Source organism: Hippocampus comes, unplaced genomic scaffold (assembly GCF_001891065.2).
Source record: "Hippocampus comes isolate QL1 unplaced genomic scaffold, H_comes_QL1_v1.1 scaffold381, whole genome shotgun sequence".
NCBI classification, from domain to species: Eukaryota; Metazoa; Chordata; class Actinopteri; order Syngnathiformes; family Syngnathidae; genus Hippocampus; species Hippocampus comes.
In genome coordinates this window covers 1,004,122-1,016,152 of record NW_017805016.1, presented here as the reverse complement: position 1 = coordinate 1,016,152, position 12,031 = coordinate 1,004,122, and the positions used below count along the sequence as shown (strand labels likewise).

Below are 12,031 nucleotides of genomic sequence, written 5' to 3'. Positions count from 1 at the left end.
TATCCATGAAAAGCAGTTTTGTTTTGTTTTTTTTTTTTACAACAGCCACCTGCCTTGCATTCCGCCCTGCAAATAGAAACGTATGTCGCAGGATATGACGCAAAAAAACTTCGTTGACAGAAATGTTGAAATTTAATATTTATTCTCCAAATTTTTACAGCATTGGAAAACGTTACGAATGTATGTGTCATGTATGTGTCATGTATGTGTCATGTAAGTCCTCCTAAAGGAAACCATATTAAAACAAAAAATATCTTTCCCTCCCCCATATATTTCCATTTTCAAACATGATTGAAAAAGCTCCAGGGAGCCACTAGGGCGCTAAAAAGCCGCATCGTAGAACGGAGGCCTTGTGTGAAAGGAAGTTTTTACATGACTGAAACGTCACTGAAGTAAAGCAAGTGCCATTGGTCTCCATTTTTGTGACATTTTTGGGTATGTTTGCTGTGTAAACATCACAGGTAATTCAATACACTTTTCATATATAAAATGTCATCTGTAATTTCGACAATATCTTTTGTTGTGTTCTAAGAACTAAATGGTTGATTATTGTGCCTTAGCTAAGTGAGCTATCGTCTGTACTAAAGTTAGGCAGAAAAAAATATTTCACAGCCTGCGTAAGTTTTAGAGAAAATATAAATGAAATTCCTGTGCTTCTGTTTAACATTTAATGAGGCTTAAGATATATTAAGAAGCGAGTACTATTGAGCATGATTTAAATCACACACAGAAGTGTTTCTTATGTAATTTTTGAGGAGACGTTTTTAGACTTGTGGTTTTACAAAGCGGATGTGTCTATTTAATGCCGAGTCAAAAAAAGCATTTTTCCAGTTGCATAACTTACAAAACGCTCTTGACCACTGTTGACTGTCTTGATACTTCCATGACTGGACAGCGGAATAGCAGCCATCGCAACACAATCACGCATGACCTCACAAAAACGAAACCACTGGCATACCAGAGTCTATATTTAAAAGTCAACCCCGGAAATATTTTTTTTTTATTTGCACAATTTCAAGTGTGGTCAACAAGTACAGAATATTTTATGTGTGTATGTGTGAGACATCGAGAAGGTCAACCACAAGGCAACAGAGAGAGACAGCATAACCATCAGTAAGATAATGAATGCAGAAGAAAAGAAGCACGTCAGCGTCATTAGGCTGCCAGACCCCAAAAACGCTAGGAAGTGCGCCGGGGCTGCAAACCGCCACCTTCCAGACAAATTCCGCCCCGTCGTCCGTCCCACGTCTGGCTCTCAAAAGGGCATCTCTCGCTCTCTCCTCCCGCCACAAATCCCAGAAGCAGCAACAGAGGAGGAGCAGGAGAAGGCGTTTTAAATGGTTGCCTTTTTTGTGAAAAAGCGTTCGCATCCTGTTTACGCCATGGCACATTTGAGGCCCGGACCGCAGCGAGCTGGCAGGCCGTCGGCTCGCTCGCTTGGACACGGCTCCTCTCTTTCTTTTTCTTCCTCTTGTCTAGCTACAGTACAAACAGTCACAAGCAACAGTGGACATAAAAGAATCCTTTGCTAAGAGACGTATGTGGAAGAACTGTCAAAGTTTATTACAGCATGTTCATTTTACGCATCCGGAAAATATTCACTGCTTCACTTAGGGAGTTTTGAGGAGGGGGGTTGGGGGGGGGGTGAATTAAAGTATAACAAAACGTGGACAAAGTGAAGTGCTGTGAATACTTTCCATTTGCACTATATGGATGTGAACTTATTTACAGTCTCAAACGGAGAGTTCGGAATGGGGTAGCGGGGTGGGGGGGGGTGTTGGTTTCTAGCGACACTTGCAGGACTTGACCACCATGTTGGAGAGCTGCTCCACACGGGGGCTGCGCCCGATGAAGTACATGATGGTGAGGGGCTCCAAGTCCTGGGGGACGCAGCAGGGTGACGCCGACGCTTCAGGGTTCAGCTTGTTGTACAGTGGCAGGATCTGACACACACACACACACACACAAACAAACAAGGACAAAATTTCAGCATTTTTCTCCCCCACGAGTTAGTATTAATATTTGCTTATTATATAGAGTCCAGTCGACGTATACTGTGTAGAAGAATTCCTAGTGCCACGTTGTGTTACGCCCGTGTGCTGCCCTGCGAACCACACAGCGTGTTGTTCTGTTTCTTTATGTTTATGGAGGCCATACGAGGTGACAGGACATTTACTGTACAAGGCTGAGGTAAACCAGCAGCCGCAAAGCATGCATGTGGATTTCATTGCGTAAGCACACGTCACCCAAGTCTGTCCATTTGACACATGCTAACACACACACACACACGCGCACACACACACACACACACACACACACACACACACACACACACACACACTACAGTGATTATTTGGTGCCGACATCGAACAGTCTTCTTATGTGTTGCCTTCACTTGAAACCAGTGTGACCGGTGTCACTAAACATAAACTGCAGAAGCTCACCATGTTGTAGTGGTTGTTGGCGCTCCAGAGGTAAGGACAGTTGCCGGCGCAGAAGTTGGCCTTGTAACCTTTGGGTTCATGGATCCACTTCCAGTTGAGGTCGCGCCGGAAGTCAATGTAGAGCGAGCGTAGGCAGCAGCCCGAATCGGAGCCACTAACACACGCACACACAGAAAACGGTTCTTGAAAGTTGGGTCATGGGAAAATGACAAAAGAAAATGGTAATGACAACGCGAGGCTGCCAGAGAGTGTCAACTAGACTAAATCAAACACGCAGTAGTCTAAACACTGGGACACCATTCTTACTCTTTACACACAATTGTCCCAAAAGTCACTTCTTACTCCATTTTGATATGATGTCTTGTGTGTTACTTGTATAGAGACAGAGAGAGCGAGAGAGAGAGAGAAAAGAGATCATGCATTACATTAATTAACAAAGACGAAAATTTCGAGGAATTTTTGCTACAATTGAGTTAGGTTTGTCAATGTAAAATGTAGATTCACGTTGTTTTCGTTTTGTAAAAAGCATATTCATTGGAAATGATCTTTCCAATTTTAGTTTTCCTGATTTCGTTCGTTTTCTTTCCCTAAAATAATCTTGCAGCGTATGTGTACTTCGAGTGCAGTCATACCGCGAGCAGGTGGCAGCGTCTGTGGCCGCCGCCCTCTTCTTGCGGTTCCTCTTGGCCGGATTGTCCACTCGGTCGCTGGGCAGCAGGGTGAGGATGAGGTGAGGCGTCTTGCTGCTGAAATCCGCCTGACCTTTCACCTGGCTCTGCTTCTTCAGCTGGCGCAGCTGCTCGTCGTCCACGCCTACTCCAAAAAAAAGACAACCCACGTTGAGTGTCGCTTTGTCCCTTCATAATTTTGAACTAAAACAATCGAGATGATGGGCAACATGCTTTGACCTCCCATTCCTGAGTTTCTGGGTTCAAATCTTGGCTGACGTGTTTGTGTGAGTTTTTTTTCTGGGTCCTCCGACTTCCTCGCACATTTCAAAATTTTAGACTAATTTTTCAGGAGACGTCCGATGAACTTCAAACCCATATTCGTTGTGATCTCAAGAGGAGCTTCAAAGGGGGAGCTGCAATTAGCCAACCAAGTCAATCTTTTTAGAGGTGCATCAGTTAATCAACAACTCATCGATTATCAAATTCACCAACAAGTATTTTGATGATAATCGAGTCATCGTTTTGAGACATTCATGAAATAAAAATTGCGCAAATCCTCAGAATTTCAGCATTTCTGCAGAAAAGAAAGCAAACGGATTATCTTGTTGTTTTTTTTTGTGTTTTTTTATCAAAATGGCTTTTGCAAACATCTGCTTTTTACTTTGGAAGACAACAAACAATTAATATTTTTTAAGACCAAACCAAGATTTGAATGATGAGTTTACATTTTCTGCAAAGTCGATTTAAAATGTCCTCTTTTTCATAAAGGGCTGGAAATTATTTTGAATTCTTTTTATACGGTCCATCAAAAATATAATCGACAGATGAATCAATGATTGAAATAAACATGAATCGCAGCCCCAAAATCGTTTGTCAGCTGCCGTTTCCCAAAATTCGACTGTGGGCGAGCCACTCGGCACCGTATTTCCCTCTTCAGAATGACGGCGATTTTATTACCGTGATTGCCGAAACACTTCTGTTTATTTGACCTGTAATTATGCAACAGATTTGACCATGACGGATCACAAATAAAATGGCTGCTCCTAAAAGAGTCCCGGTGTTAAAGAGAATCATTTCTCAAGCTCACTACGTTCTGCGACCGCCCGTAATGAATGTCTTCAAACACGTCGAGGCAGGTCTCTTAAACGTGTCAAATATTTCACTTCATGAGTCCGTGCGAGACTGACAACACCCTCGTCATTTTGTCATTTGGCTAATTAGCAGGCGTTAGCATGCTATGCCACGTCGCAGCCAATTTCAAATGTTTATTCGTGCGTTTGTAGCCGTTCGGGGGAGTTGGGGGGAGTCAGGTCAAAACAAGACCCTTGGTTGTCTTACAGCAGAATCAAACATTGATATTTTTTTATTGACGTAAAGAAGGGGGGGAAAAACATTGAGGCGAGTGTAAATTGGGAGTAGAGGGCGGCCATTTGGGGCCTGGTCGTGAGTTGCTCAATAGTATCGGCAGTGTGTGTGGGAGAACAGTGTGGCCTTTATTTAGTGGGGAGGTGTGACCCTGAATCATGTAATCATTTGGTGACTGGCACATTTCTTGTTGTATTAGCACTTAACTGATTTTCGGAATCTTATGTTTTCTTGAACAACTTTTATGGTCCATGTAAAATACACACAAAACAGGACGACCGCTTTTTCCATTTATAAGTTTGGATTGACGCTGTCAGAGAGGTGTTCATTGACCGACCTATTTATTATTGTGGCTGTAGTTTGCGGCGTTGCACAAGAGTACTGCATCATATTGACAGCTGAGAGACGAACAACCATCAACGCCCACACTCACGCCTAGGGACAATATGGAGTGTTCAATCAGCCTGTCATGCATGTTTTTGGAACGTGGGAGGAAACCGGAGTACCCGGAGAAAATCCACGCAGGTCCGGGGAGAACATGCATACTCCACACAGAAAGGCCGGAGCTGGAATTGAACCCGGTACCTCTGCACTGTGAAGTCGACGTGCTAACCACTGGACTACCGGGCCGCCAACTATAACCATAATCCATTTATTTGCGTCAATAAACCGAGCCTGCGTGTTTTCATAATGGAGGAGGAAGAAAACCCATGCAAACCCTGGCAAAGCATTCAAATTCCCCAGAGGAAGGCTGGAATTCAAGAGTCAAATCCCAAACCTCAAAACTGTGAGGCAGAAGTGCTAACCGCTATCGCGCCGCTATCAGCCGTAATTCATTACGACATTAACACCAGCGTGTGTCAATCAAAACCTCATGATGTTCATGGAGGCAGATTTTTGTGGATAAAACGGCAGCCAACCTGCAAAAAGAGCCTCCAGTTCCTCGCTCTTGTTGGGCACAATATTGTTGGTGGCGGGGACGAAGGTACAGCATGGACAGTGGACGCCCAGTTTCAAGCCCAGATTGTTTCCTGCCACCGGTGAGAGAAGGAAAGGCCACACGTGAGAAGAACAGTATGTGAATGTTCCAACGTGAGAGTAGAAATGACGCCGACCTGGATCCGACACCCAGTCTTTGACGGTTTCGGTGACGTCCACGGAGATCCAGGCACCTCTCGCCCGCGGTTGAACGGTGCGAGAGTCGATGTAGCGCTGCGTGGACGTGCTCTCCTCATCCGGCTTCAGCAGCTGATGGAACACATACACATCGACATTGACATGCTGCTCCTTGTAGTGACTGATTTGAATACTTCCATCCATCCATTTTCTAATCAGCTTATCCGCATAAGGGTTGCGGGCATGCTGGAGCCTATCCCAGCTGTCTTCGGGCAGTAGGCGGGGGACACCCTGAACTGGTCGCCAGCCAATTGCAGGGCACACAGAGAAGAACAACCATTCGCGCTCGCACTCACACCTGGGGACAATTTTGAGTGTCCAATCAGCCTGCCATGCATGTTTTTGGAATGTGGGAGGAAACCGAAGCACCCGGAGAAAACCCGCGCAGGCACTGGGAGAACATGCAAACTCCACACAGGAAGGCCGGAGCCGGAATCAAACCCTGCACCCTTCACCTCCACCCTAAATAGTCAACCACCGGGCCACCCTGGGTTGGTTAATTGTTTGATCCAAAAATACAATTTTTACAACTTTTGTTATTTTGGTGAAAGGTTTTCTTATTTGTTTGAAGAGATTTGGAAAGATAGCCAATAGTCAGAAGAAAAATGTACTTCAGCGATCAGAAAAAAATTTCAATCCTGTAACAGTTTCATTCTATTATTTTCTACGAATCGTTGAGTTTATGAAATGTGCAGGAGTGTGCAAAAATGCATTTCCACAAGCCTCGGTGGAAAGGGTTAGGAAGAAAGCATAAAATGTGGGTTGCAGCTCCTGGACTCTCCGGGTAAAGTGTTATTACTTGGCACAGGTCTGCGTTCCTTTTGAGTGCTCGTTTCCACTGTGGCAAAGGAACCTCGTTTCCTCAAATAGACCGAAATAACACATGCTAAACTTCAATGCCCATAAACTAAAAAAAAAAAACAAAACAAAACAGGAGGCATTCAAATAAAGGTGACTCGCTTCCCTGAGAATTCTGCGAGAGGTGTGAAATATTTGCCCGCAGCTCGTTAACGTATTTCACACAGTAGATTGTTGACATATTCGCATCTACTTTTAGACAAAATGACACAGTATAAACATAGTCTATTTCTTTTACGACACGTGTGGGTCCCCTTTAAAAAAAAAAGCGCATTAAAAAGGTCTGTTTGGATCTTACAAACACAAGACAGAGGACAGTCCTAACCTGATAGATCTCCACTCTCTGCTCAGAGGCCCGGGCCTGCGGGTTGGGGGCTCGGAAGATCCTGAACTCAGCCTTGACCAGCGTGCTGTTCGTCAGGTCCACGCTGCTCACGTCAAACAGGACGCTCCTGTAATGCGGGTCCAGTGGCAACGGCTGCACCGCGTCTGTAGGAGGGGGGAATAAAATGACACAATGACAATGCTATGCGCCTGCCTGCTCGCTCACGCAGAGCGTTTCAGCTGCTGTTCAAGTCACTGGACAGTCCATAATGAGTGGTGATGAAAATCAAAATGAGAGGTTTTGGAAAGTAAGTCAACGCCTTCGCGCAACTTCGGCCATTGTCACACTGGACGCAGTGCCGGGATTACATAACCAGAATATTCCTCCGATGCCAGCGTGCGTGTTTCTTTCATTCATAGCCTGGCATTTCATAACATTTCAGTCGCACGGCCACCGCTGACGTGATGTCTGGAGAAAGCAGACGCACAGTCAGTGACTTTTCAACCTTGATGCCACACGTGTGCCTAAATCAAAGGTAGGGCACAAATACAGTTTAAATATAATCCGCACAAATGCCCCTTCAGTTCGATGTCAGGAATGTTTTTTTTTTTTTTTGTCTGCTTTTATCTTCGCCATACATAGAATGAAATGATATGTTGCTTAATTATACATTGTTAGATGTATATCTTATCTGTCGGCCATATCCCCGGGAGATTTCGTTTTGACATCTGTTCGTTTTGGTTACTACGATTGCATTTACATCTAGTTGGGTCATGGAATATCCTGGAGATGTCCAATGGGATATGATGTGGTTTTTTTCCCCCCACTGAAATGAATGGAAATGCCATTAAAAAAACAAAACAAAACAAAAAAAAAAAACGGGGATATCACATGTTTTTGGCGAGGAAAAAGAATATATTTATCTGGTTAGAAGGGAAACTCACCCTGACTACAATAGTATACAGTGAACCATCACTATAACGCGCTTCACGGCTTCGCTGTTTCACAGATTTTTATAGTGCAGTTTTTTTGTTTAGTTTTTTTAAACAGTGCATTGTGGTCTGCATCCTGATAGGCTAACAATCTGTCAACCAATGTCATCAGTCTCTGCGCCTCTTCTCTGTACAGCTTGCCAAGTTTACGTTTGCAACAAAAGCAGATTTTGATCTTTGGTTTCATTCTATACTACAGCATTGTATTGTGTAATATTTATTAAAAAATAAAGGTGACTATAACTGTCATGATTCTAAGTTCAAGGTCATGTTAACATCATGTACCTACATGATGGTAAATCCACAATATATGTTATTTGCTAAAGACTACACATTTATTTAGGTTATTGTGCCCCCTGCTGTTATATTTGAGGGTTGCATTGAGTGGCAGGAAGTGGTTAATGTCGATTTTAGGAGTTTGACGGTTTGAGGAAAGCGTAACGTGTATACGACAAGAGCTTCGATTTCTTCTGATTACTCCTAAATTCCTGTTTAGAAGGTGAAACGGGATGTCGCCGTGACTAAATGTGTGTTTTATGTCGAGATGAGTGTGGGTATGTTGTACATTGTGTCATTGTATATTTTTGTCATGTGTGGACAATAAAAGCTGCTGAACAATGGTCGACTCGTCAAGTCTTTCTAAACTAAGAAAAAAAACTTTCGGAGCAGTTACGCTTACTACTTCACGGATTTCGCCTATCGCGGGTTCTTTTTGGAACGTAACCCCTGCGATAAATGAGGGTTCACTGTCTCGATTAACGAGCTGTGAAGATTAGCTTCAGTATCTTATGAAGACAACTCCTTTACATTTAATTGCTTACGTCCAAATAGTTGCTACCACTGCACTAATTGACTAGTTTGACTCAGCAGCTTGGTGGTCAAGTGCCGATGCTGTCATTATGGAGGCTTGCATGCACTTATGCAGTTGGCAGTTGCTTTTTCAGTCTCGGGGCTCAATAAATATCCACCCGCTAGCTTGTCGCTGTGGTAACGAAAGCTGGCATGGACCCAACGCTTAAGGACACAGGGTGAGGACCCGAACCTTGGGGTATTTTGACAAAAGCGTGCCACAGAAATGTTATTCAGACACTTCATTTTGGGAACTGGTTTAATTTGCATATGTATAATAAGTCCCCTTTACGGTATAACAGTATAACCATCTTCAAGTTTGCAGTACAGAGAGAGACAGAGACAGAGAGAGAGAGCAAGAGAGGCAAGCATGCAGGGTTCGATGTCACAATGCCAGAGTATAAATTGTTGCGGCCAATCAAAGTTCAAGAAATTTAAAAATGCCGAACTGGAAAGAAGAAAGAAAGAGAAATTTTTGAATGATGGCGTGCACATACGTTGACTGAAAATCACCCCTTATTGTCGTGTTAACATTTTTATTCATAGTCTCTCCTTTCCCTGTGCCCGTTTCCTGAAGGTGGCTCTTAAAAATGTTGCTGATGGATTAAAAATGCCAGGGCTCACAATTTTTTGTTGCGGCAAGTTGATTGCAAGGGTCAGTCACCAAATCAAAGGTTTTCCGCTATTGTCCAAGTCCATATAGTTAATAAGGTTTAAAATGGACTCATAACACTTGAGGCGTTTGGGTGACTTCCTCTTCCTGCAATCCAGCCTAATGGACAGGGCCTATGCTGTAGAATTGTGCTGCACGAATTCTGCCGAGCAACAAATGGCCAGAAAACTAATGATTTAGCTAGTTGAAGACATACAGTGGGTGTCAGCAATATGATGCTGGGGGGGCACCAGGTAGCCCACAGATACCACACGAGTAGCCTACTAAATAAAGTGTTGATATTGATATTTATCTCTTTGCTACTCAGTGTTGATAATTCAGACATCATTAACATGATTAATATCTTCATACAATTTAGAGTGAAAGGAATTACAGCAAATGCGCTATTTTATAAGTGTGTATGAATGTGGTAGCCCTTTGCATTAGTCAATACCCAAGAAGTAGGTCTCAGTTTCAAAAAGGTTGGTGGTCCCTGTTTATTGCCAGGGATTGCATGTTATGTGTTTCACCAAAACACATAAATTATAAAAGCTATCTCAATGCATACGTGCAGTGCAAAACGCTTTAGATGGGCTAATGAAATTAGAATTTATATTGCCATAGTTATGATCCTTTAAGACAATTATATTTGAGCACATAGGGTGCAGCAAAACATATAGACAGACAATATTAATAATACTAACCAGCATACAATGGACCTCCACATAATCACAGTTCGGCCTTTGCAAACATATACTTTTTTTTTTCCCCCCCCCCCCCCCACCACCACATACACATACACTCATTCATATATTTTTTTCTACTTTCTTTTCCTTCGTGGCAATTATGAAAGTGTGTCAATTATCCGGAAGTTTTTAACATTCGGTTGCATTCAATCCCCATCCCCCACGAATAGCAGTGGTTAACTGTATATTTTTTACCTTAAAAAAGTAATATTACTGCAGCTTACTGAGTCATTAGTTAAAAAGAATTAAAAGGAATAACCACCCGTTTTCAACCATCCATTGAGGCTAACGTTTTATGCAGCACCACCCCCTGCTGTAGACTGAAATTGACGTCAAAGTTCCCACAGGCTCACATTGTGAACGTCACGGATCACCTGTTTTCTGGATTTGGACACACTGAAGTGGATACGCAGGTGAAGTGGGCCGTTTGCTATCTAGCGGAAGAGCATTTATAACTATTCGATCTGTCACTATAAGTCGCTGGCATAGAAAGAGAACAATAATACATGATTTGAACAAAGTGACTCACTAGTTTGGGTACGCTGCGGCAGCATGTCAATCCTCTGCACTTCTTTTGCGTAGTAGTCCTCCTCGCTGCTTTCCCGCTCGCACGTCGAGTCGGCGAGACGCGCTCTCTCCTTCAGCAGCTCCCGAGTGCTGTTGTACAGCAACATGACCTCCGCGGGGACCGCGCCGCCGCCGGCCGCCGTCGCCCTCGCCTCGTCGTCGTCTTCCGGCGGGCTCTGGATGCGCAGCTTGCTGAGAATCTGCCCGCGCACCGCCTCGATGCGCCGCGACTTCTGCTCGTCCAAATTGATGAAGGCACAAGTGTTGATGCCCTTGACCAGCGCGACGGACAGCCGGAGAAGGAGCAGCAGAGCCAAACGAGACAGCCACATTGTCCGAAGAGAGGCTGGGGGAGAGAGAGTCCCTGAACGGCCGAGGGGGCAGTGAGACTGTGGGGTGAAAAAAAAAAACTCCAAAAGGGAAGGGAGACTGCAACGAAAAGGCAATACTAAACCCTGGTCGTGAACGCGTGCGTCAGAGTTAAAGCCACCACGATAAACAAATACTTCTCCCCCAAAGCACATTTAAAAAAATAGGCTAGACTCAACGACAAATCACAAAGCGACAATTACACACGGTTACTTAATCATGAAACCGCAAAAAAAGTGACAGCTGTCATTGAAAAAAAAGTAATAGCTGTTGAACGACTTATGACGAAACTCCAGTGTTTAAAAAAACAACACGCACACACACACACAAGAAAATTTACAACTTGCCTCGAGCAAGTTAATCTAGGCTAGCACGAACTCCCTGGAAATGATCAATCGAACACTTAAAATTGAGATAATAGAACGTAGATAATCAAAAAAAAAATATGTGTGCAGTCCTCAGTGCCCAGCCTTCGGGGAATAAAAAGAACTCAGCCCATGATAAGCTCACCTCACCTGGCAGCTCACGTCTTTATGTCCCCTCACCTCAGACAAGCACGTCGGTGGGGCCAAAGGGGCCACATAGCTGACTCGATGAACCTACCAGCGGTGTGTTTAACGACCCAAAAAGCTCGTATTACGCTCCAAGAAAATCTTGTTACTCTCCAAAAGGCTCTTATTACTCCCCCTCCGAAAAACGATCACAAAAGCTCTTATTATGCTCGCTACAGATAAACAAAACGTCGCTAAACAACCAGGGAAACGTGCTGTTTTATGTTGTAAAACCAATGGTCGTAGTGCCCCCCTCGAACAAACATGGAGAGTAAGAAAAAAAGCAGAAGTTGAAAGATGAATGAAAGAAGTCCTTGTGGCGGAGGGGCCGCTTTTAGCGCAGATCAAGCGGGGTCCGCTGGTGTGCGTGCAGACCTGCTGCGGGATGGAGCTCCATCACGAGCCGCGCCGACTGAGCCACGCAGCCGACGAGTAAGAAGAGCGGGAGGCGGGGCTGGCCCGGGGG

At 44.1% G+C, this 12,031-nt stretch overlaps 1 protein-coding gene across 1 annotated transcript; it reads right to left on the bottom strand.

The window, feature by feature from the left end:
- Positions 1–982: 982 nt before the first annotated feature.
- On the bottom strand, positions 983–12,005 carry tgfb5 (transforming growth factor, beta 5). The gene is made up of 7 exons (XM_019863360.1): positions 10,608–12,005; positions 6,840–7,003; positions 5,596–5,728; positions 5,401–5,511; positions 3,077–3,257; positions 2,445–2,598; positions 983–1,943 (listed from the first exon to the last, which is right to left on the bottom strand). The coding sequence occupies exons 1-7, from the start codon at positions 11,167–11,169 to the stop codon at positions 1,785–1,787; spliced, it is 1,464 nt and encodes a 487-aa protein (XP_019718919.1). The 5' UTR covers positions 11,170–12,005; the 3' UTR covers positions 983–1,784.
- Positions 12,006–12,031: the final 26 nt, after the last annotated feature.